We start from the raw sequence: 25,550 nt of genomic DNA on the forward strand, positions 1-25,550 counted from the left end.
GTGTGACACTATATGTGCCATATTGCTGGATCTTCTTGTCTACTTTATGAAGCTTTATGAGACACTGAATGTAATTGTCAGTTCCTGCACATATTGAGGGCATTATAGAGATTTGAGAACTCATTTGTGTATTTTTGTCCCCTTTACATCACATTTCATGCTTTGGTGTAGCTTTTTGAACCATTGATTGATGAATCTCTGCAGCACAGTTTGTATTCAGGCATAATAATCTATAATGGACAGTGTTTTCAAACTAGCATAATCCCTTTAATGTTTTGAGGTACAATGGCTGAAACTATTTACAGTACAAATGCAAACATAAATACAAACAAATGCAAACATAAATACAAACAAGCAAAAATGCAAACTTTGTTAATTGCATTTGGGCAATTCCCAATGCATTTGCAGCTCAGAGTGAAGTGTTAGCTACTATAGCACTACATGAAGTTGGAAGGGTTAAAGTGTCTTGCTTCAGGACAGTCCAGCAGTGTGGATGCTTGTTCATGCCAGCACAGGAGTTTGAACCTTGATCCTCCAGCTGAAAGGGTGGTCACAACCATGCCATCCTTTTGCCCTCATGCAAGAAAAGTGTAACAATCATCCAGTTTCTGTACAATGTGCAACAATGGCTGCTTTCATACCCATTGCAACAAATTATAGAAGATCATTAATTCATTCATTCATTCATCTTCTAAACCACTTATCTTCACTAGGGTCGCGGGGATAGAAGATCACACACATTTAATTTTTCATTTGAATCTATCTGTCACTGTGGGCAGTTGCCTAGATTTTTGCAGCAGCAATAACACCTGCCAAGACACTGTTCACATTCACAGGAGAGATGCATCACCCAACCGTTCAGTTCCGAAGACCTCAATACAATGCAAATAGGTAATGATCTTACTTAAAGTGTGCAAAAATGCCTGAATCACTTCTTTATGTTTTATAATGTAGAGTGAATGAGTTTTTCACCAAAAGTGGGCAAACAGGGTAACACAGTATGTCTGTTATTCCATTCCTTTACTGTCATTTCTGTTCCATTCCTCTGTTTTTTCTTCACTTGTTCTCCTATTTATCATCCCTGCCTCCTCCTTTTATCATCTTCATGATGTTCATGAAGGAATTAGTTTGTTTAAAACGACACATAGCCGTAATGGTTCAGTTTTACTTTTTTCTGTCTTCACACTTTGATTAAGGTTATTGCCTAAGGTTTTGTTGCCTATTGTTTTCAGGAACTTTGCTGGGGGCATGTAAAACTCTCTCTCTCTCTCTCTCTCTCTCTCTCTCTCTCTCTCTCTCTCTCTCTCTCTCTCTCTCTCTCTCTCTCTCTCTCTCTCTCTCTCATTCACTCACTCATTCTCACTCTCTCTCTCAGACAAAAATGTACCAGGTAGGGGAAATGCAATACCTAAGGTCATTGGTGCAGAAAATCACATGACCTGTCTCTTCCACTCCCATGGCACCTTTCTGCTCACTCCACCTCCTACACTCCAGTGGACTGTGACACACTCACTGGAAGTGTCAGGTGTCTCAAGGTTTCACAAAAAGAGTGACTCGTCGGAAGTTCACACAGGTAAGGGAGCGCTAAAATCTAGGAAGTGAAAACAGGTAAAATATATATAAAGAGGAAGAGCAGGGTGTGTTTTTCAAAATGCAAAATAGAGACTTTTTAATAGCTGGGTGAGCCTGTAAGGTTTAGGCATTGAATTTATACTTCACGCATGTGTGCATATTCTTTTCTGCTTCTCAAAGAATTTCCCATCTTTGTCGAGATCCCTGTGCCTTTTCTTGTGTAACACACCTGCCCAGTTTGTTATTACTTGAGGGAATTTCTCCATTTCTCCAAGAATTTTCATTACTAATAGACCAGAAATTACAATAGTTCAGACTAAACAAGTTTCACACATTGTTGGTATAACTATGTGAAAGATTAATTGTTATCAAAAAATACATTTTAAGTAAAGTCGAGTAGTGTAGGTCAAATCCACAAAAGTCAGCTGATCATCACTAATACAAACTTTATCTGGTTCTGCAAGATGGTTTTCCTTCCACCACTAAGACTTGGCAGTTGTGACAGTCCTGTATTACCTGTCCTGTCCGTTTACCGCTCTTCAAATAACATGTAGGTCAATCAGCATTGGGGAGAACTCAATGTCACCGTCTTCAATATGTGTCCTGTATCACTTTCTGTTTTCTGGCATTGGCACAGTGCAGATATTTGAGTTGTTCATATACGGTCATTTTCCAATAAACACACAATTTTGTGATTCATGGATCTAAGTTAGACATGCTGTACTTGAACGTCAATCATGTTTTGCACAATATGGACCTCTCCTTTGTTATGAGTCGCATCTGGGTTTGTTGTGGTTACATGTTGCTAAGGAGAACTTGGCTAAAAGTGAGGGTTAAAGGTCAGTCTAATTTATGTTAAATCAATCTTATACTTTCACTGATAATAGGAGGTGAGGACAAAAGCTGCTGATTGTTTTAGGTTATCTAAGTTACAGTCACAGGCAACTGGTGGCCTGTTCAGAAAATCAACAATTTGCCTCCTCCACTGAAACACTGTCACCCTACTAGTGACTTAGTGTACATATCATCATCAGTTTTGGACTGAAAATAATTCGCCACTTTTAGATATTTTTGCCTGATCTGTTGATACCTTGACTTAAAGCAGCCTATGTGATAAATAATTATGATTTTTTTGTTGTTGTTGTTTTTGTTTTGTTTTTTACATGTGTTTCAGGCAGTAATGCATTTGTTGGAAATGTTTGTACATATCAGAGAAAAATTGGTCTGTATTTTGAGTCACAATTGATTATGAAAATAGGAAAAAAAAAAAAAAAAAAAACATATTTCCATACATACATATACAGATATTGTGTCCATGACCGCTTACTTAAGATTACATTCACAAATTTTCTGAGAAGAAATGGTTTACTGCTTCCTTTTGAGCAGAAATCCTCTGCAGCTCTCTTTAATGCCAAATAATCGTACCTTCAGCTTCAAAGTCTCTTTCATGTGTGGCCTTTGAGGAAGGACTACAACAAAGCTCAATTAAAATAATTACATAAACAAATAAAGCACCACATTGCCTGTTAGAATTGAGCAGGTTTTTGCATGTGGAATACATGACCACTTAAATCTAATATACAAAGGCCAGCTTCATAATTTTGACCATTAATAAATACATAAGTGAGGGCGCGTCACTGAGTGCAAGAGTTATTGTCATGTCCTCCGTCACACATAGGAAAAAGAATAATTTGGCCGCACCCTAAATATCACCAATATTTCATCCTGCTGGCAGATAAGTCATACATTTATTTTTAGATGACAGTTCAACCTCCACCTATCCTCTTCTATGACGTATAAGGCACTTATAGCAAGAAGGACCAGGGTTTGAGTCCTTCCTGTGTCGACCAGGATGTTCTCCTGGTGTTTATGTAAGCTTTTCTCTGGGAACTTCAGTTTTTCTCCCACTGTCCAAGGACATGCAAGTCAGGGCAATTGGAAGCTCCAAATTCCCCATAGGTATGAATCTGTCTGTCTATCTACATTAGCCCTGTGACAGAGTGTGATCTGTCCAAGGTGTATATCGGTGGAATAAGGAATGAATCAGTGGGGATAATACACCCCTGTGCATTTGCTCCTTCTCAACGAGGCCTTTAAATTAGAGAGTCTTTAAACACTTAAACCTTGTTGTTCATTTCCTCATAACTTTACACAGCACACAGTAACCCTCTGACTGACAGACAAGGTAAACTAACTTGTTAATCAGGCCACAGGCCCTAAAACAACAGTAAACAGCCCACCGGCTCTTCACTGTTAAGTAACCTAACCGAAATGCTCAAGCACTAGACAGTCCTTCAGACCTTCATAGTGGTTATTTGTGAGTGTTTGTCTTTTATTTTCACCTCAGCCTTGTTTTTGTCCGCATGCTAGGAAGGCAATAAATGTAAATCAATATTAGTTGTTGATTGATCTAATTGGGTTAATAGAAGTAAGTAAAACAAATACATATGAAATCAGTGCAAATACCTGGAACGCCACTGACTATAAGTACTGACGTCAAGAGAAATCAATTTGATACCTTAGAATGAGAGCCTGGCAGTACCTGATAGACGGTGGATCTCTACAAATTAAATGATTAAGGTTGAAAGTTGAATACAAGTTTTATCTTAATAGGTAATCCATTAAACAGTTTTATGATGATTAAATGTTTAAAACAGGTCAAAATGTCTAGATATCTGGGATTAAATTGAGCTATGTACATATGAACGGTGCATCTGTTTGATATTAACAGCTGCTTATGCTTTAATTAAATACGAAAATATATTTGTTTAATGCTTGATCTAAAACAAACAGAACCTGGACTAATTGAGAGCTAAAGCATGGAGGCAAAGTTTAAATGACATTTTGGGTTTAGTGAAATTGTTGGCAGCACAGCTGAATGTGGATCTGTATTTGTGAATGATTTAAAACTTTATTTTCCCCAGTATAACAGAGCCAGTGATTTGTCGACAGCCAGTTCAGTCCAAAGTCCTTATTTGCTGCCAGTGTCTCTTTGTGTCTCGATGATGATGTAATAGCTGCACCTCAGTGAAAAGACCCAGATAATCAGAGAAACCATTGTTGATAAAAAACCTACCCGCTGAGCACAGCGGTGGTGATTTATCTTGAAATACACAGTAATGACATGCTCACTATGTACTGAAAGAGGGATTTGTAGCCTGAAGACAATACATTATTGGATTTTTAGAATATTCTGTCCGTCCAGACAAAAAAAAGGACAGTATTAAAGGCTTATCATCCGTCTGTGGCACTCGTTTAAGTATGGGTCTGTCAAAGCGCAATTAAAGAGAAACTGTGTATTAAGCAGTATAGTTGTTGCACCCTGCCATTCTCTGGTCCTCTGTAAATGCTCCCATTTTGCAAGTTATCCACTCAAGAGTCAGGTTGATGATATGTTAAGATTCAGAAAATAACAGCTTCACTGCTAACATCTTGTATTTCCATCTTGCAATCAAGTGGCGCAATCTGGAGTGCAAGTTTGAACATGCAGACCTGAACTACAGACTTGAGTTTGCAAACCATGCTTGTATGTTTGTGTGCCTGCATATGTGTATACAAAAAAAGGCGCATGTGTATGTGCATGCACTCATATGTCAACATGTATGGGATGTAGTGGGTGATGACACCCAGTATACAGTCCTTGTATACTTACAAACTGCACTCAGTGGCCACTTTATTAGGTGCACCTGTAAATCTAATACAATCCAATATGGCCGTTCTGTCATAAAGTTTACTTTTCTGATGCCTTTAATGCTTGGGTTTTCTTTTTGTCATAGTAATAGAGGCGTTCAATTCTGTGTTTGGCATTGAGGTCATAGTTAGTGCTGCTGTTGTACTGGACTGCATTCTATTTAGAGGTGTTTCTAATATTCTGTCCCCCCTCATGTATATAAATAGGGTGGACAAAAAAATAGAAATACCTCTCAATATAATGTTGTCCAGTACAAAACCTCTGCAAACTACAACCTCAATAATAAACGTAGAATTAAACTTAAACATTCTCCACAATATCAACAAAAGCTGAACATGATTAACTTTCTTAAAAGGTAGAATTTATGGCAGAGCTGCTGCACTGAACTGCATTAGATAGTGGTGGTGGACCTAATAAAGTGGCCACTTAGAGTATATTGGCACTGAACTGAACTCTGATAGTGGCTTTTGAAGAGTCTAGCTGTACCTGATTTGCCATGCAGTAATGTCAGGATGACTAAAACACCTAGCATTTAGATGCCAAGTTGCTCAAAGTTACATGTGAGGGGAGTTAATTTACAGCAAATATGAAGAAGAGATGATTGCCAATTTCTTAAAAACTCTGGGGTAAAAATATTTGAAGGCTATTTAAATGTGTGGGAATGAATATGGATCCATTTTCTGTGCAAGTCTACCTACCCCTGAATTATTGTGCTCATGAGAACAATTTTATTTTCTGGGTATAAGTAGTAGGATTATTTGAGGATTGGGGGCCTTGGCTGGTCCTCACTTTGAGGAGGGATCATATAAGGGCTGAAGGGCTTGATTCAGAGTAAGAATTAAAATAGGCTGATGGTTAAAGTATTAACAGGGTGGGTCCCAGGTTAGGTAAAAGGTCAAGAAGTAAGTGTAGGCAGTGGAAAGTCATCATGTGGTTAGTAATACACACTGATTGTGTGTGTGTGTGTGTGTGTGTGTGTGTGTGTGTGTGTGTGTGTGTGTGTGTGTGTGTGTGTGTGTGTGTGTGTGTGTTTCAGCAATTCAAGTTGCCAGAGATGGAGAGTGTTCCATTCAATCGACGGTCTTGGGCTACACAGTCCTTACGAGTCACAGCAAAGGAGCTGTCACTGGTCAGCGGCCGAGGGAAAAGTAATGCCATTGCAGAGCGCTTCTCCAAGTGAGTAACACCAGCTGATCACATGGCCTTCAATAATTATTCATTTTAGGCCCATTTCCACCGCAGGAACTTCGGTGTAATTTTACAGGGTCGGGGCTGATGTTGGGGTGTCTCCACTCCCGGAACTACCCCGAAGGAGAGAGTTCCGGAACTTTAATAGCCGGCATTTTTAGAGACGCTAGCTTTAGCTAACGTTAGCTAACGTTGGCGTCCCTAGCAACACGGCCAACACTACCAAGCTAACGGTAACGTGCTAGCGAACGTTAGCTAACGTGTTAGCAAATGTTAGCTAATTATAACCAAGGTTATAATCACAAAAAAACAACAAAAAGCTGAAAACTAAATTTAGAAAAATAAAAATGAAGCTTTTTGGAAAAAAAGCGGAACTAAAACTACATGTTTGTAAAACTCAAATATACATGAAATGCTTTAGGTTCATGGCTTCTGTTTATATGTAAGTGTAAAAGATAATATAGCCTATTTTTGGCTATTTTTGCTCATTGCCGTTTACTTCACTGGATGGTGCTATTCTGTTGTTCTGCTCCCATAAGCACCTCCTGCTCTCAGAGGTGTCACGGCCATTGCCTCAACTCAGGATGAAGGTACACTATAGGCTACGGACAAAAGTATTGGGCCACCTACACTCTACACCTTCTCTGACATCCCATTCTAAATCCATAGGCATTAATATGGAGTTGGACCCCGTTTGCAGCTATAACAACGTACATTCCTCTGGGAAGGCTTTCTACAAGAGTTTGGAGTGTGTCTGTGGGAAGTTTTGCCCATTCATCCAGAAGAGCATTAGTGAGGTCAGACACGGACAAGACAGCCTGGCTCACAATCTCCATTCTAATTCATGTCAAAGGTGTTGGATGGGGTTGAGGTCAGGGCTCTGTACGGGTCGGTCAAGTTCTTCCACACCAAACTCACCCAGCCATGCCTTTATGGAGCTTGATTTGTGCACTGGGGCTCAGTCATGCTGAAACAGAAAAGGGCCCTCTCCAAACTGTTTCTACAAAGTTAGAAGCATAGAATTGTCCAAAATGTCTTGGTGAGCTGAAGCATTAAGATTTCCCTTCACTGGAACTAAGGGGCCACTTTTACGCACTATGGGCCCTATCTTGTGCCACCCGCTATCCGCTGCCACTACCCGCTACCCGTAAATTGCGGATTTAGGAGCTTCCGCTATCCCTAAACGGTATCTTGCGCCACCCGCTACCCGCTATCCTTATGCCGACTCCGTCATTTGCGCCTGGAGGTGTGTCTGTGGGTGTGTTTCATGCGCTATCCCTAAAGTTGCTATCTTGCGCACACACTTTAGGGATAGCGGATAGCGGGTGGTCCGGACCACCCGCTATCCGCTATCCCTAAAGTTTGGGCTGTTACGAGAGCGCGCCCAGGCGGCTTCAATGCGCGCCCCGACGGAGCCTCGCCACGCACACGGTCGGACTGATACCGGGACGCCGCCGGAATGGACTGAGTATATTACTCATATAGACTGTCTAGAGGAAAGACGGTTTTAATTGGACACTTACCCCAGCACGTTTTATTGTTTTATCATAAGCCAGCAGCTGTGCTATATTTTTATTATTATTTTAATATTTTATTTGCCCAATCTACCTTGTCAATAAATTAGTTTACACATAGTTCCACCTCTGCCTCTTGTGTGTGGTGTGTGACCCGGGGATTTTACTCAATCAGTACAACCTTGTGACATGTCCACTTGGACACATGTGGCTCCATCTCCCAAATTAACTCGCCTATAATATAATATATAATATGTATATAAAGCCAACTTGCTTTAGCCTCAGTCGAAGCCTTGAGGAAATCTACCTCCCTCTCTCCATCGCGGGTTTAGGATTTAGGATTTAGGATAGCGCAGCCTGCCCTTAAAGGCAATGGCACCTGGCACACTGATTGGTTTAACTGGCGTAACGCCCAAAACACGCCTATACATAATATAGCAGGTAGCGGAGGTGTTTTGCGGATAGCGGGAGGTGCACAAGATAGCAACCTTTACGGGGGAACGCCTCTTCCTAAATCCTAAATCCGCAAATAGCGGGTTTAGGGAGTCTGGCGCAAGATAGGGCCCTATGTGCCTCAGCACTCGGCGACCCCGCTCCGTAACTTTACGTGGTCTGCCACTTGGTGGCTGAGTTGCTGTTGTTCCTAAACGCTTCCACTTTGCAGTAAAACCACTTACAATTGACTGTGGAATATCTAGGAGGGAAGAAATGTCTTAAACCGACGTGTTGCTTTGGTGACATTCCATTCCATTACTATTACAGCACCACACTGGAATTCAGGGAGCTCTTTAGAACGACTCATTCCATCACAAATGTTTGTAAAGGCAGACTGCATGGCTATGTGCTTGATTTTATTTGCCTGTGGTGATAGGACTGAATGAAACACCTGAGTTCAGTGATCAAGAGTGGTGGCCCAATACTTTTGTCCATATAGTGTATCTGAGAGAAAACCCAAGAGTCCTATTAGAGATTAATTTGAGCTAAATGGTGTGAATTGTGGTTGCTGTTGCATTTGTACGTGCATTTCATTTGTACAACATCAGACTGCCCCTAAAATAAAGATAACTTAAAACTTCATATTTGTATGAACAAACAGACAAACAAACAAACAAATGAATAAATAAATGAACAAATTAATAAGCTCCCAACTGCAAACTAAAACTATAGTCAAACTGAAATTAAAATTGAAATCTACATAAAAATAGCAACTAATAACAAATTCAAAACTATGTAGCCATGTGATTAATTGATACCCATTCTCATCTCATCCTTATAAAATGTTTCTTAAAGTGCATGTCAGCAAAAGCTAATCTTTATTGACTTGATTTTGACCATATCAATGTGATCACCATCAAACCTAGACTGAAATCAAATATGATCAGTTGGACAAGTGCAGCTAGAAGTTCTCTGAGGATGGTAAAATAGATGGTACAGCCTGTAAAAATGAATGTTTAATGGTATCCAATGCTTGAACACCACACAAGCTTCCTGAAAGGAGAAATGTGACGACCCCTCAAGGAAAGCCTGTATTCTTGGTAGCCCTTTCCTGGATCACCAGAGGTCAGTGTTGTTCACTGTCTCTCTCTGTCCCTCTCAGGTACCAGAGGGCTGCTGAGGAGTCAAGTGCTGAGAGAAAAAAAGGAGTAAGTATTTTATGATATGATTTTGAAAGAGGCCACTGATGACTTTTTAATTTACACTTTCCCCCAAAGACACTGATTTTTACTGAGCCTAAGTCCTCAATGTAGTGGTAATGAAAAAAATAATCCACAGTTCCCAAATGAATCTAGAAGCAACTTTACAGGCACTGCTGTGGTGGGCTGGGCTGCCACATCACAAAAAGCACACTATAGATATAACATTATGTCAGCTATATCAAGGGGGAATGGAGGTGCTTGGGAGGTTGCTAGCTTAAATATATTTTGTTTGGCCTCTCTGACTGAACCAAATCATGTTGACTGAAGTAATATGAGTATGTCTGAGTGGATTAGGTCAGCAGTGGTCCTTTACTGCTGCTGATGCTATTTTTTATGTAACCATTGCATACTGAGAAGGAGCACACACACACACAAATGCATACACACACATGTTAACACAGTGTCTAGGACAAATGTCCCGTCCGGGTTGACCTCTAATTGGCCACTTGTTGAGGTGGGCAGGACATCAAACCCATAATCCTACTTCAGTGTAATCCCCTGACAATGCTCTCTACAGCCTCAGCTCTGCGTTAGCTCTCTTTGTGAGTGACAAAGACTAATAGACAAACCTGGATCAGGAATAAATGAGCAGGTGATCAGCTAATATGAGAAGGACCATGCAGACATTTAAGGTAATACTGCTGTGTGTTTGCTGAGTGTTTGGCAAATGTGTGTGACCTTGCTGCTTGAAAACATGTTTTCTTTTTTTGTCCCCCCCCCCCACAGTTTTTGTTTCATGATGGCTTGTGTGATGACAATGACAAGGTGGTCTGGGGTTATTCACTCTGGTAGCTGGTTCACTCAGATGTAGTGTTTAAAACGCAATAGTTAAAGAAGAGAATTAACATGATTCATCATAAATTTATTATGATGTAGACAGATAGATAGAAGTTCATTATTATACTTGTATCACAATATATTATTTGTCACAGTGCCAATATGGATATGAGCCAATGCCTATATTAAGGGAGTGCAGAATTCTTGTGAAATATTGGCAGCTAACACTCCTGATCTATCTGTCTGAGTGTAGTTTGTATGAGCAGTGCAACAGACCATCTGTCTGTGTGTGTGTGTGTGTGTGTGTGTGTGTGTGTGTTTAGTGTGTGTGTAGGTGGGGGAGGGGATTAAATAACCTGAGTTAATGGTGATTAAGTAAGATAACTTTTCAAGCATGCAGATAATTAACTGAATATTTCTTTTTTCCCTATAATGGTCTGGCATAAAGAAGAAATTGTCAGGATGCAATTTTTATACCTTGTGCAGGATTAAATATTTATTGCAGTAAGGTTGTTTTAAATTATCTGATGAAGTAACTTTCTTTCAAATTCACATCAATGAGTTACAATCAACTTTTTGATCTTCTAATTCATTCTACTTTTTGTGGACTGCATCACATCCTGGTTTTGGTCATTTTGTCACAACACTTGCCACCTCTTGGCCTTGTAATCCATAAACCTAACACAAGACTTGGCTATGCTGGGGATGGCTAGCTTTGTGTCCTGTTTGAACCCACTTACGTAAACAGCCTTGACAGTCTCAGCTTTTGCCACCATAATATGAAGTACTGTTCTCAGAAACACTAAGAACGCAACAGTTCACAGATTTTTTTTTGTCCTTTTAGCCTCAGAAATGTGATTCAAAACAAACTAGGCCATCTATCTTCTCAAATTAAATCAGCTGTCTTAAAACAAGGGATTGTTTTAGCGAGTGATCTGACTTTTGAGGATCAGGTCAAGAGGGTAGTAAAGTCTTGTGCCATGCAATTGAGGACTACATAAAAAAAAAGTGTATTTTTATCCTTGGCCAACTCAGAGACGGACATTCATGCTCTTATATCACCTCTTTTAGACAAATTCAACTCCCTTTACACCTGCCTCAATCAAAAAGCCAATCTGTTGTCTTCAGCTTTACAGAGCACAGCTGCCAGGATTTTAACTGGTGCTTAACAAACAGACTGTATCATCCCAATTTTAGCATCTTTATGCTGATTGCCAGTCAGTTTTAGAAATAATTTTAAGATTTCATTGACTGTGTTTTAAAGCTCAGAGGCATTTTGTCCCTAGTTATGCTGGTTAAATCACTGCTATCTCAAAAATCTCATTTGTGCTTGTTTATTTATTTTAATCTGTTTTTATATATATATATATATATATTGTTCAGTATATTCACTCCTTTCCTCTGGTCTCTTGTATAACTTTATTGCACATTTAAGTTCACTCCACACTTGTTTTATTTTTGGTGCTCAGTACCGACACAGTGAACAAAGAGTTAACTTTTCCCCTGAATGTATCATTTCCTGCTCTGGTTTCCTGGGTATTCTCCCTCTCTGTCTTGCTTGCTTTCTCTCTGGCTGCCCTGGTGGTAAAGGGGTTGGGCTAGTTCTTACAGGCAGAGTTTGTCAAGCTGCTAACATCTGGGAGAGCTCTGTCTCTCACTGTCTCTGACCTGTACAGAAGGACCAGCCAGAGGACTTTCACTTTCCCTGCTGTCTAGTTCTGGTTATACCTTGGTTCGCCACTCCTTTGCATTCACAGAGGTTTCTCCTTTTTGCTTTTAAAACAGGGAATAATCTTTTCATTGTCCCCTTCTTTCTCTCTGCCTCACAAAGACAGCGATTGTCTGCCTGGTTTCTGTCCACTTTGGGTTTTCTCTCCCTCTTCTTCTTTTTTCTCTCTTTTACTCTTCTGGCATCTTTTTCTTTCTTTCTTTCTTTCTTTCTTTCTTTCTTTCTTTCTTTCCTTCTTCCTGTCTTTCTTTTTCTTTGTTTCTACATAGTAAATCTGTAATTGTATACATTCTCTGCTAAAATGGTTATGGATTTGAGCTGCTAATTATGTGTTTTCAAAGGACTGATTGCTGTATGAAGTGAAGAAGAGTAATTTCTATGTGGTTATGCTGTGCTATTTTGAATGCTAGATGTAGAAAAGTTTTTTTTTTTTTTTTTTTTACCTTTGCTTGGCAATTTTGAATGCTGACAGAAACAAAGGGTCATATTAGTGGTTAAATGTGTCATGAGGACCTGTGTTTTTTACAGTGTTGGCCAGGAAGCTTCCCTGAAAAAGCCCTTGATTGACCAAGGTTCATTATTTCATTAGAGTGTGAATCTCAGGGTAATTTCCTAAGACATGAATCCTTCAACTTCTCATTCCTTTTTGTCATGTAGGACCTCTCTGTCAGCCACACTGCAGTGATGTTTTTTCCTATTGTTCTGTTGTACTATTTGCTGCTCAACATGTAGTCATGGCTGGTTGAGTAGCAAGCAGGGCCCTCCCGGTTGTTTTTGGGAAAGGTAAAGTTGTTGTGTGGAATGGAATGCAGCTGAAAAGCCCTGCTGTCTCCATCTTGAACCAACCACTGCCTGCAGCAGCCACAGCAAAGCTTTTATTTCCTGGACCAGCTTTCCTTAAACAGCTGTTCACCTAATCTGTCAATTTGTCAGTGTAGCCAAGTCTTTTTTCCAGTATCTCCTATATTCCACTGTACTGCAGCTGGAGTGGGTTTTTAGTTCAGTATGTGATTGGTTGCCATGTGGACAAACATTTCCCAATATTTAGAATGTACTCTCAACTTACTTTACCATGCATAATACCGTTCATACTGTATGATTTGTTTTGGCATGATCCCTGTTAAATTGCTTTTAATCTCCTCTCTTCCTCAGTCATTCGACAGTGTGACCCCCGCCCTGCGCACTGGCAACCTGAGTGCTCTGAAGCAGCGCTGGGAGCAGGCGGGGCACCTTCAACAGGACAAGGCCTCCTCAGCCCTACCTCTTAGCCAACCCAGCTCCCGCTTCACACCCTCTGCCCAGCCGAGGCCTGCTCCTCTCAGTGAGCGCTGCCCCCCATCCAAGTCCCCCAGACAGCTGACTCCTCAGGGAGGTCAAGGTACAGCCAGCTGCTTCCAGTACCCATCAACAGCTTCAAAAGTATCCGAGGGAGAAGAGAAGACAGAGATGGAGCGTGATGAGCTGAAGTTTGGAGATGGTCCTGAAAAGCTCGAAGAGCAAGTTGTACTCAGTCCCAGTGCCTTTATTGAAAAGCCCAGTGTGCCACTCAGTAACCTGAAGATGAGGTTTGAGAAGGGAGAGGACGCCACGCACAAGGTAAGCATAGCAATTTTGTGCACTATTTGTTGTCATCATGCTTCAGTGTATGTGCGTGTGTGTGTGTCGGGTCTTCATACGGATGTTGCCTTCTTTTCACATTGACGTGTGACTGTTGTCCTGAAATAACACCATTGTGTTATTTCTGTTCATTCCTATTTGTGACACAATCTCAGTCATGTCACCAAGGGAGCAGCAGATGTCTGTCTGCTTGTTATGCCAGTGGAATTTAATTGTTTCATAAGGAAATTAAATCCAAGGCTTGTATTCAAGCACTCATGGAAAAGTATCATTTGACATTTTTGCTCTTCTTAATGTTAATTTCTCTGCTCATATAAACTGAAATTACTAAAAAGCTATTTGAGGGACTTTTGTGTTGAGATAATGTGTGCATTATCCAGACAGGCACAGTCTGACTGTTAAAAAAGCAACATTTATTACTTTGGTAACCTTTTCTCCCACTGCTCCTTACACCAAATGTAATGAGCCCTTCAATACACAGCAGGACATGATTGACATCTCATAAGTAGTGAGTCCTGCACAGATCAGTTACTATTCAACAACTAGAAAACCTACCAGAACCCACATAATGTGTGCATTGTCTCTACTAATGGTATTTTCAATTAAGCATGGAAGACAAATGTGATCTTTATTTTCAAATTTCACAGCTTCATACAGATTCCCTTCAGAGTCTGAAATGGTTTAGCTGTCTGGCAGCATACTACACTGTGCCAACATTTTTTAAAGGACATGCATTGCCTCTTCTTTTTTGACAGCTGTGCATCTATTGGCCATGCCTCTCAGGCATTAACTGTGACTACTCAGTGGATGGTGGGATTTGCTGTGCTGATGCTTGTCAGATGTCTCTGGATGTGACCGTTGTACAACTTTCAAGGAAATCTTGACCATATACAATGTGGCACGAAGTAGCTTTGGTCGAAAATTGTTTCGGATACAAGGGCATTTTCCTTTAGCAGATTAAAAGACAGATTTATGAGGAGAAATACACACTCAAAAGCTGGACTGTGTTGTAAACAGACAAGTCTAGGTGATAGTTAACTTTGTCATAGTGTGAAAGTGATGTTCAGTACGCTCCTGTAGCTCCTGCTAGCACTACCTATAGCACAAGCAAGCCAAATTTCAAAAGGTAGGTCAAACATGTAAATCATAAATAAAAGGCCACAGTGTTGTTCCATACAAGACTATTATTAGGACTTGTTTGGTTCGTCTGGTCTGTTGGCTTTGTTGACTTGGAGTTCATCCTATGTTTTACATCGGTTGCATTTGGACTCAAGCTGCAAACAAATACCCACTAGAAGGCAGAGTGCAAGTCTTCGCCAACACTGAACAGTTCTCCAACCTCTAAAGCTGCAGCCTCCGTGACGGTTTATGTTGTTAAATATTGGTCTTCAGGATTTGATTTTCTGACAAAATAACACATGAAAGTAGTGCTTAGTAGCAGCCAACTTGGATGTCAAGGATGTTGGACATTCTCACCAGCACATAATAGTTATGGCTAAAGATTGATAATCATCTACTGGCTACAATCCCAGATCTGGAGCACCACCAAAATCAAATCAACTGATCCTTGGACCACAGGCCATCTGTCCACCAAATTTCAACCAAATCCATTTATAACTTTTGAAATGTCTTTTAAACAAACAGACCAACAGGGGTGAAAACATCCAACTTCACAGGGAGAGATAATTAACTGCAGCGACATCTTGAGGCTCAGGCTGTCTGTTATAAACAAAATGAAAACAGTGCACATCTTTTGGGGTGCAGTTATACTGAAGTTGTACATAGAGGCTGAATTAATTTAGTGTTATCTGAACTCCTACACTGAGTCCTGTTGATTTCTTTTACAAAGTGCACTATTCTACCTGAGAATTAGCTCAGAGCTTCACAGTAACCACTTGGCTTTTATTGCAAATAAGTAACAACTGACAGGAGTAGGAAGCACTGCCTGGGATTAAATCATTAGATTACATGAAACATAATTTTCTAAAGTAGTAATGTGAAGATAAGAGAAGAGGAATAACCTGCCATTGTGTAACAAACTGCCCTTCCAGCTTTACTAACTATAAGCTAAAACTGACTTTCTTTCTCTGCCCCCTTTCTGTACTTATAATCAGTGCTAATGTGTTCTTCTGGTATTACCATTTCCCCTAACACTCTTGTAAAACTTATTCTTTTTTCATGTGCTCTGGCCCATATATTTACTGAAGTATAGTCCTGTTTCTTCCAGGCTTCTGCATTTTTGCCCACTACCCTCTCTCTCACTCCCCCAGCCCAAAACAACTTCCACCCAATTCCACTCACCTTCCCTAACAGCCCTCACTCAGGAATGTTCCTGCATTCCTCTGTTTCATTCTTCAAAGACACACCTCTGAGGCGCAATTCCTCTGTCTTTCAGTCACTTTTCATTAGCTCTTGAGTTTTTTCAGGGCGAGTTAAGGAGTTTCCAACAATCTCCCTGGAGAATATAAATTTTGTAGTCCTTAATTGGGTCTGTGCAGCTGTTCTCACACTTTAATACAATGTATACCACATCACTCTATCCTTATAGTAGATAATAATAATGTAGATAATAAATTTAATTTTTCTGTTCACTACACATGATTTGAAGCCTTACCCAGTAATTTTCCTTAGCTGCAAACATTCCTGTCACTTCTGCCATGGTGTCAACGAAGTTGTGAGATGTCACAATCTTTTGAGAATACGTCAGTGACTAACATCATTACAACACAACTGGGATGCAACATCCAATTACAGAGAGGAAAAGAGAAGTGAAAAAGCTATGTTGACAAGTTTGAGACTCCTTGTAAATGCTTACTCGGTTAGTACTGAGTAGCATACTGGTAAGGTGACTAACTAATAGCTTGTCCCTAAAAAAGACCTGGTTAGTGTTTTATTATAATGGATTTACAAGCACAGAGGCTGAGGTGGATAACAGCACTCTACAGTTGTTGTGAAGCAGCCTGAAGGATCAGGCTGTTTTAATTGGCTAAGTCTTTTCTCCACTCATGTGTGTCCAGGATTACTGCTAAGCCACACGGTCTGATTTACTCATTAGTCTTGGTGATGCACATGCATGCAAGATACACACACATACACGTACATATGCACATGTACATGCATGCACACGCTCATACATAGATACATACATATACAAAGCTCATTCTTTGCAATCAAAAAAGCAGTGGAGTGGTTTCAGTCCTTTTGACTGGTCAAAGGTATGCAGATGGCTAAACAGGCTGATCCATGACAAGATTGTTTTTGCCATCTTGTACAGTGGAGCTCTTGTATTACCAGGCTTGGAGAGGAACATGTGCCCTTTATGTTTTGGCTATAAGCCCTTTAATTAAGAGAATCAATGAGAACAGTGTGCTAAAGGTGATAGTGTGGGAGGCTCGCACAACATGGTTTCTTTTGCTTATGCTGATGAGTTCACAATTATTAATACGAAATTTAACAAAAGGGGATGCTTAAAAAGAAAAAAAAGAAAAGAAATGGATGCTCTGACAAGCAATCTAATGTGGTGTGAGGAAGGTTTCAGGAGCTAAACTCAAGAGGCTGCATGTATGACCATGTTGCAGGTTGAAACCAGATTGCACGCAAGGCTTTCCAAACAGACTATATTTAAATTATTGGTGTCAGTCTGTCAAGAAGAACTCTGGACAAGTTTTTACCTGAAATGTTATTAAAAGATATTTGAAAGCAGTTTGGCAGTCTGACATCTTATCCCTGTTCTTGTGCGGGCAAATAACCACCGCATACCATAGATAGTGGGGCACCCTTCCCCAAAGAAAGGGTGGATGAAAAGGATTGTGAGCCTGTCTTAGAAGGTACTGCCCTCTAGTTTTGCATTTCACTTTGGAACAACTTAATTTTTCAGAATTTTCACATGATGTCACTTTCTCAGGGGTCAAGCTGTTTTAATAGCAATTGCAAAAAAAATCATTTTTACTCTGAAAGAATGCAAGGGCATTCTGCCAGTTCACACATATTGTAAAAGTCAATATTATCCACTGATGTTGTAATAGCCAATAAAATGCACATATCATTAAATTACATTTGAAATCACTGGGCATCTTGTTGGTAGGGACCAAGGGTTTATCATTTTGTGGGTTAAAATGTGGCTCATGACTTTTAGTGCATGTGTTCCTCGTTCTTTGTCCAACCTGTCATGTTCCACACTTGTAAAGTAATGTAAAATAAATCACAGTGAGGTTGTCATGATGAGACATGGCAGCAGCAGGTAGGATTGTGATGCTTATTCCTGAGTGCATTACAGAATCGTTGACTCTAAATCAATGGCATTCTCTACTGGGGTACCTAAGATAAGGTTAAACTAATATTGTTTTTTGAAAGTCAATATTGATATAGATATTGCAGGCAAATTATGTATTTAATGTATGATATCTATGTAAAGAAAATAAAACTGCATGGCAGGTTTTGCTGACTGCTGCCCTCACCACACTGGAATGTTTAGTGTGCCCTGCCATCTAAAAGGAAAATGAAAAAATACAGTCATGCATACTGCAATAAAAATGTCACATCAGAAATCAGTCCAGGCTAAGGGCTTCCCCTAGATGATTCATGTGGCACAGATAAATTATCCATTAAACATGTCACAAAAAATGATCACATGAAACACAAACAAACAAACTGCCTTGAGGGTAGTGCTCTGTTTGTCTGTAAACACATTCTTGTGAACACAATAACTCAACAATAATACCCGATAGAAACTTCATACTTGCACCTTGCAACATGAAAGGACTAGATTTTGGAGTGCCTTGTTCTCACTACACAAAAAATCCAGGAATCCAGAGATATTTTTGCCCAAATATCCTCAGATATTAGTCAAATATGATTATATCCATAGTGGATGCTTTTCGATCGTGAAACTCACAGATTACAGGTTCAGAGCATATACCAAACTCTAATATGAAACCACTTTGATAGTAATGTATGTAGTTCAAGATATTTCAGGATTTTGCTTAAGTGAGTTTTGCCATATATGATCATTCGGGTTAACAATATACTAGACATATCAGTAGTCAGGATGTTTAAAGATAGGTTCTCAAAGTCACTTGTCTGTTGGGTGAAGACGTGTCAAGTGTAACAAGAGCAGGACCCACTGGTTTGTGCGGCTTGTCTCCCTGTAGGGGAGCTAAACCCGTGTCTCCTCTGTATCAGGCGTGATACTGAGCCAAGCAGAAACACACGCTGTCAGAGAACACGCCACCTATCACAACACGATAGTTAGAAAAAACAGGGAGAAGATGCAGCACAGATTTGACAGAATGTTTTGACCAAATCCAGGGCCGGAAAAACAGCCCCACTTCCAGAAAACTAATTTCCATATTCATTAATAAACCCTATTCTCTGCTGAAATGCTGAACTCAACTACTCTAACTCCTTGCCGATTGAAGATTTGAACTTTGCTTTGATGCTGCTCATGTGTTATGTGAAAATTGGTATGGTGATAGAAAGATTTACAGATTCATCTTAATCAATTACCTGTTATGTTAAATAGGTTAATTGTCATGGGCTACTTTTTCATCAAGTAAATCAAATTTAGCATAAACAAAGAGAAAGTGTGTACACCTCAAGCAAATTGTCTTATTTTTTGATAGTAATGATATACAAGGTAAAAAAAAAAAAAAAAAAAAATCTCAACTTTGGTTAGCATTTTTAGGCTGTTGAAGTTGAAATGTGTGTTTTGGGATGGGGAGAGGGGTGTGTGGAAGTGGTCAGCAGTGACAAAGAAATTTGATTATTTGATTTATGTCTTAGACAAAAGTTGGACGAAATAGAGGAAAAGTGGTACAGTGCAAACTGCTCATCCTATAAATATTCTGTGCTCTCATGTTATTTAGAGTGGCAGGACAGGACTACGCAGAACTTCATCAGAGGGAACAGACCAGCAGGGGGGTAAGGATAAGTTAACACACACACACACACACACACACACACACACACACACACACACACACACATAAACACACACGTACAAGTTTCCAAGGCAACTATTTGGATGTGAGAGAAATACATTAAGGCCTTGAATGTTTTTTGAAAAATTTGGATCAACATTTCACAACCTGAGAAAAACCTTGTGATAGATTTGAGTGCTGATATAGCAGATGTTTTAAGATCAGTGATTTCACCATGATTTTTTTTTCTTTGGTGTAACAAAACTGTGAGTAAAAAATGAGGCCTCTATGATAATTGCATTTGCTCAATGCCAAGCCTCACCCTAAAACATACAAAATCTGAGTCTTCTGAGTCATGCAAGACTTTGAATGTTATTTTAATTGACTGAGTGTGGGAACCTTGAACCATGGTCACCAAGTCATGCAAGTCAGAGAGAGGTTATCATCCAACGATATCTCACATCTCACATCAACTCTCAGAAGATGAAATTATTCAGAGTCTACACCTTAAAAAGGCAACAACAAAAATGTCTTCCCACACGAATGATGCAACCCCCCTCTGGGCTTGTTTTGCATTGTAATTGCCCCCTGTGGTCCAGCCTGTGTATATTTTTCGAAATGTAACAGTGAGCTCCATCATGCATTCTGCAGTGTCTGGGGTATCATGTGTGGCAGACAGATAAATGAAGAAACAGATGAGCTGTGGGAGACAATAATTATTCATGGCATTTTTTGATCTTACAGTCTGCTAACACAAGCAAATCTTGAGGATGCAGAGTGCAGAATGCGCTTGCAACTGGTGACTGAATGAGGCTAAGTGGGTGCACAGTGCTATTTCAGGGGACATGTTTGTGCCAAAACCTGATTGTAAATAAGACGTTAAACTCTGCACTATTAGCTGAAGCAGCTGATGAGCAAAGATCTGTTCAATCTGCCCACACACTGCAATCTCAGTGAACCAGAGCCACATTTTTTTATATGACTGTACTTCAGCAGAGGCCTAGTTAAAGCTTTTTGTGTGTCTCCTCTCTGCGCCTATAGGCCTGTCCTTGTCTGACAGGGTGCTGGAGACCACATCTCTGAGGGATAAGATGGCAAAGTACCAGGCTGCTATTTCCAAACAAGGACCCAAACACCCTGTGAGTTCCTTCACTCTCATGATCTTTTCACTCTGCAGATCATATTTTTATGCACACTAAAAATGTAACATTGTTGTAGAAAGGTTGACTATGATTGTTTAGTTGTGAGTTAACATTAGATGCAAGCTCACATTACTGTTATCACTCTGTCTGTCATTCACAGGGTCTGGCCCCAGAAATGCCCACTCAAAAAATAGCTGCACCTGTAACTGAGAAACACACACCTGTGCCTGAGCACAATGGTGAGTGGATTAGTAGACTGGGAATATCCCAAACATATTTCCATGACTCATATTACTATTTTAAATGAGATGGGACATAACAGAGTCACAGTTGTATTGGAATGCTTGAAACAAAAACTTGTGATTTTTTTTTTTTCCTCTGAAGTGATAACTTGTGCTTCAACTGCACTGAATCTCTTATTACTTACTTTAAATGTAAAATAGCCCAGTGACTATTAATCTGTTGCATATATGGTGACATGTATAGTATATTGAAGGCTGACTTCCGTTTTAGTTTGATTTCCCTTCTTCCTAGTACCTCTGACTGCATTGTGAGCCATAATGGAGACTGATGTTTTGTGTATTTGTTCTGTTACAGGAGAAACCAAGGACCAACCCAAGGCATCCAGGGTGAGTCATTCCTCACAGTAAGTGAGTGACATGCATAAACTAATCAATATTCAGTCCTTGTTGAAGTATGCATGTATGTTCCTTTTTATATTTAGAAGTTCTGCCTGCCGGTGAGGGAGACGTGCATTGCTTGTCAAAAAACAGTGTACCCACTGGAGAGACTAGTGGCTGATCAGCATATCTACCACAAAATCTGTTTTCGCTGTGTTCACTGCAACACAAAGCTCAGGTTAGTTACTCATTGCAACACATGACTGAGCAGTATGTGGCCATTTTGCATTGCGTATTTTCCTATGTAAAGCACTACCTATAGATAGATAGATAGATAGATAGATAGATAGATACAAAAATATAGATATATATAATGCTGTACTGACATGAAATATCTCTCTGCTACCTTCTGCTTTTTAGTCTTGGGAACTATGCCTCTCTGCACAACAATGTCTACTGCAAGCCTCATTTCAGCCAGCTGTTTAAGGCTAAAGGTAACTATGATGAGGGTTTTGGCCACCGGCCTCACAAGGAGCTGTGGGCACCACGAGTCGATGAAGAGGAAGATAATGAAGTGGTGAAGCCCAAGGAACAAGAGGCACCAGCAGCAGTGACGCGACCAGCTGAGAGAGTTTCAGCCGAACAACCTGCCCCAGCTGTGGAGTCATCCCCACTTGCCAAAGTTACAGACCTGACTGCCATGCTGGAGACACAGACCAAGACACACACTGGGTCCAGTGGGAAACTTCCCTCGACAGAGAGGCCTGCTGAGACCTGCAGGCTGAGGATCGCCTGGCCCCCTCCTACTGGTGATGGCCAGTCTGGGGCAGCAACTCAACAGCCGAGTCCAGCGACGGAAGGAATTGCTTCAGGTCGAGCCTGGAGGGCCAAGTGGCCCCCAGTGGAAGAGCTGCCATCATCCTTCCAAAGCCAAGAACGGGCTGAACTGAAAAGCCTGCGGAGGTCATCTTCTCTAAAGGAGCGCAGCCGGCCCTTCACAGTCGCAGTAAACCCCAACCCCACTACCAACCTGGAACCACGGGGACCTCGTCGTCCTCTCAAAGCCCTGCTGGAAAGGAGGGGATCACTGGAGAAAACACGCTCATTTGAGGAGGATAAACCAGAACTCCAGCAGGTGAAGCAAGAGGAGCAGAAAGAGGAGAAGACCCCTCCACTTCCAAGTGAAGACGCAGCAAGAGGAAGTGAGACCACGTCAGAGGACGTGGAGACCCTTCCTGAGCAGCAGGAGGAAAAAGATGAACAGAGAGGAAATGCATCAGCAGAGAAGTTTGCAGTGGAAGAGGGCTCTCTGAGAAGCATCTCCCCAGATATCTCAGCCTCGCCCTCACCACCTTTGCAGCCAAAAAATAATCGCACGTCTGAGGATGTGGGCTTCTGGGAGGAGAAGGAAGGAAGTGATGTGGAGGAGGAGCTGACTGCGGAGGAGATCATCAAGAGGAACCGCTATTATGAGGATGATGTCTGAACTAGAAAATGTCATTGTCTTACTGTAAGCCCTTCCACCATACAACACTCTATTTTATGCATCATATTTTACTTATAGGTACATTAATTACAAATTTAGATTTGCTGAATTTTATAGTATTACTGGGGAATTGAAAGAAACATCATAATTTTATATGTATGTATATACAGCATATTGCTATTTTTGCCTTTAATTTTTAGTTTTTTTATTGAAATTACATACTGCAAAAACATCTGATACAGCTTTTATATGACACATAATTACAATGTGCAAGGGGCTTCTATTAAGCTTGAATCGGTGAATATCTGGGCCTTATTTTCTGATATTTATGTGCATCATCAGTGGCTCATTATTGAAAGGTGGTTTTTCCAAATAGCATCATTTTCAAGTGGCACTTAAAATGCTATTGTATAATAGGCAGTCCTGGACTTGCATAGAGTGAAACAATCAGTTGTTCAGTGGATTTTTGCCTTACCACCTGGAGTGTAGCCCATTCGTCCATCATAGTGGGACGGTGAAAACCCAAATAATACTAAGATGCTGTTATTGGAAAATAAAGAGCACAGCTAGTTGTAAAATGAAATTGCTGTGCATTTTATTGTTAATTTTGTTAAAAAACTGCCTCAGTTTAACATAGTAATATAGTTTAAAATAAGTTAAAAAGTGAGATAAACAACCAAATGTTCTTGATGAGGTTTCAGCGAATGTCTAAGTTAACACTGTAGAGGCCTTGTCTTCGCTCAGGGATGAAGTCATCTCTACCACCAGTGTTGTCATTGTTCCCCAGCGTCCAGCCGCCTTCATATCTCTTCTTGTGGGACTCAGTCCTTCTCTACCATGCCTCCATCAGAGATATTACAATTACTTGAAGTCACCTTCCTCAGGCAAAGTACCCGGCCACTGCTTATGAAGGTACTGTGGAGCATGGCAGTATGGAGTTTAAGCAGGATGCCTTTATTAAGCCCTTGCCCCTCACCAGCACCTGAATATGCACATAATTAAAGTGGAGATCTTTTTACTGAAGACGCATATGTAGACCAATCAGTAGACCATAACAATATTAACCAGTAAAAAGCTCGATGCTTTTATAAAAATACATTGCACCATGCAGCTGCAGCAGTAAATTGCACTGGGATGTTCCTAGTAATTTGGGCTATCTCATGCGAAAGTCAGAGCTCCTTCACTACAGCTCTAATGGAGAGGCATTACACTTGTTCTTTTCAATTTTTCCAGCTGCGTGTATTTAGCTCAAACCAATTTAATGAAGCTGAGCACTTTTCAAAATTTGACCTTAAATTAGCCCGAACAGACCATGAAATGTCCCATATTTTAGATTGCCATTGCCACAGTAAGGGAGAAGAGAGTTCCTACTGATACCTCTAATTTCAGTGTAAGATCTCAATATAAACTGCCTCTTTTGGCTTTCTGGATTTGTTTTTAACTCCTTCAATAGTGGTATGTTTTATATTGTATATAAACATTTTATAATATTTTCTTTTAATATGTGCACCAGAATATTTGCATGGACCGCAGCAGAACCTCATTCATTTGAACACTTTTTTTTAGGGGATATTGTTTTAATTATTGAAATCTTCAGAGACTGAAATATATTGAAACACAGTTGTGAACTATCTCCACAATATACTAAATGTAAGTACTCAAATGCTGTTCAGAAGCTGGGGCTGAAATTTACTTCTAACAAAAAGAAATTTCAAAATTTGCACAAAGTAAACAATGTGTTTTACGCATTACATATTCATTAATTACGTGGCTCAGATAAATGAGGCTCTACTGTATTAGGCTTCTTGTACCCCCATATTTTTTTATACATATTTGGTGAGGGAAAAAATGTTGTTATAGAGGGAAACCAAACAGGGAAAATGACTGCATTAAATAAAATACCCATTACAATGCGTCTGCACTCTTGAATTCACTGACTGATGAATCAGATGTAGCCTAAAGTTACAGCTTTTTGATTTAAAACATATACAGTATATTCATAGAGTATGTCCCGATGAACCCAAAGCATGCCATGAAATCCAATATTTGAGCGTCTGTGTGCAGATAATCTCCCTTTTCCAAATACTCATCAAGGGTTCTTTGACTTTTTCATCCCAAAGCAAAAGAGAACAAAAGTTCAAGTCTGTCTGAGGCTTCACAAATTGGCCCCTAGCCAACCACAAATAACCAAAAAAGGTTTGAGAGTAACACGAATATTAAGCATTTTCAAAGAGTAATGAACTATGACGACATGTTCTGATGAGCTGACACCAACTTTGTTACTAACAGGCAATTCAAGTGGGGGCCAAAGCCTCAGTCTGGGCCAGGCTATTTAAGAAATACCAGTATTTTTGTTTTGTGGCGCCATTTAAAAGGCTCAGCCCTGGTTCACACCCTGTTTTTTTTTTTTTTTTTGCTTGTTAGGTGACAGTGAAGGGAGACAGGAAAGACAGAGGATGGGTTTGAGGGAGGATTACCTTCAACAAAGGTCTCGGATCAGTTTGAAACCCAGTAAATCATAATTGCACAACTGGTCTACGGCCTTTTGGCAACTGAGCAACCAGAGGCTGGTGTTAATGTGTTAGCAAGCTGACTTGGG

At 40.2% G+C, this 25,550-nt stretch overlaps 1 protein-coding gene across 3 annotated transcripts; it reads left to right on the top strand.

Moving 5' to 3' along the window:
- Positions 1-1,533: 1,533 nt before the first annotated feature.
- On the top strand, positions 1,534-24,872 carry LOC115358816 (LIM domain and actin-binding protein 1-like). Of its 3 annotated transcripts, XM_030050850.1 has the most exons (11): positions 1,534-1,573; positions 6,300-6,439; positions 9,563-9,608; positions 13,321-13,764; positions 19,650-19,704; positions 20,745-20,842; positions 21,006-21,084; positions 21,443-21,474; positions 21,570-21,703; positions 21,886-22,964; positions 23,010-24,872. In XM_030050850.1, exons 2-10 carry the CDS (start codon positions 6,318-6,320, stop codon positions 22,949-22,951), a joined length of 2,076 nt encoding a protein of 691 aa, XP_029906710.1. In that variant the 5' UTR covers positions 1,534-1,573; positions 6,300-6,317; the 3' UTR covers positions 22,952-22,964; positions 23,010-24,872. The 3 variants fall into 3 exon arrangements, with proteins under 3 accessions (XP_029906710.1, XP_029906709.1, XP_029906711.1); XM_030050849.1 differs by having other exon boundaries at positions 21,886-24,872; XM_030050851.1 differs by lacking the exons at positions 1,534-1,573; positions 6,300-6,439; positions 9,563-9,608 and adding an exon at positions 12,077-12,198 and having other exon boundaries at positions 21,886-24,872.
- Positions 24,873-25,550: the final 678 nt, after the last annotated feature.

This window comes from Myripristis murdjan, chromosome 5 (genome assembly GCF_902150065.1).
Source record: "Myripristis murdjan chromosome 5, fMyrMur1.1, whole genome shotgun sequence".
Taxonomy (NCBI): domain Eukaryota; kingdom Metazoa; phylum Chordata; class Actinopteri; order Holocentriformes; family Holocentridae; genus Myripristis; species Myripristis murdjan.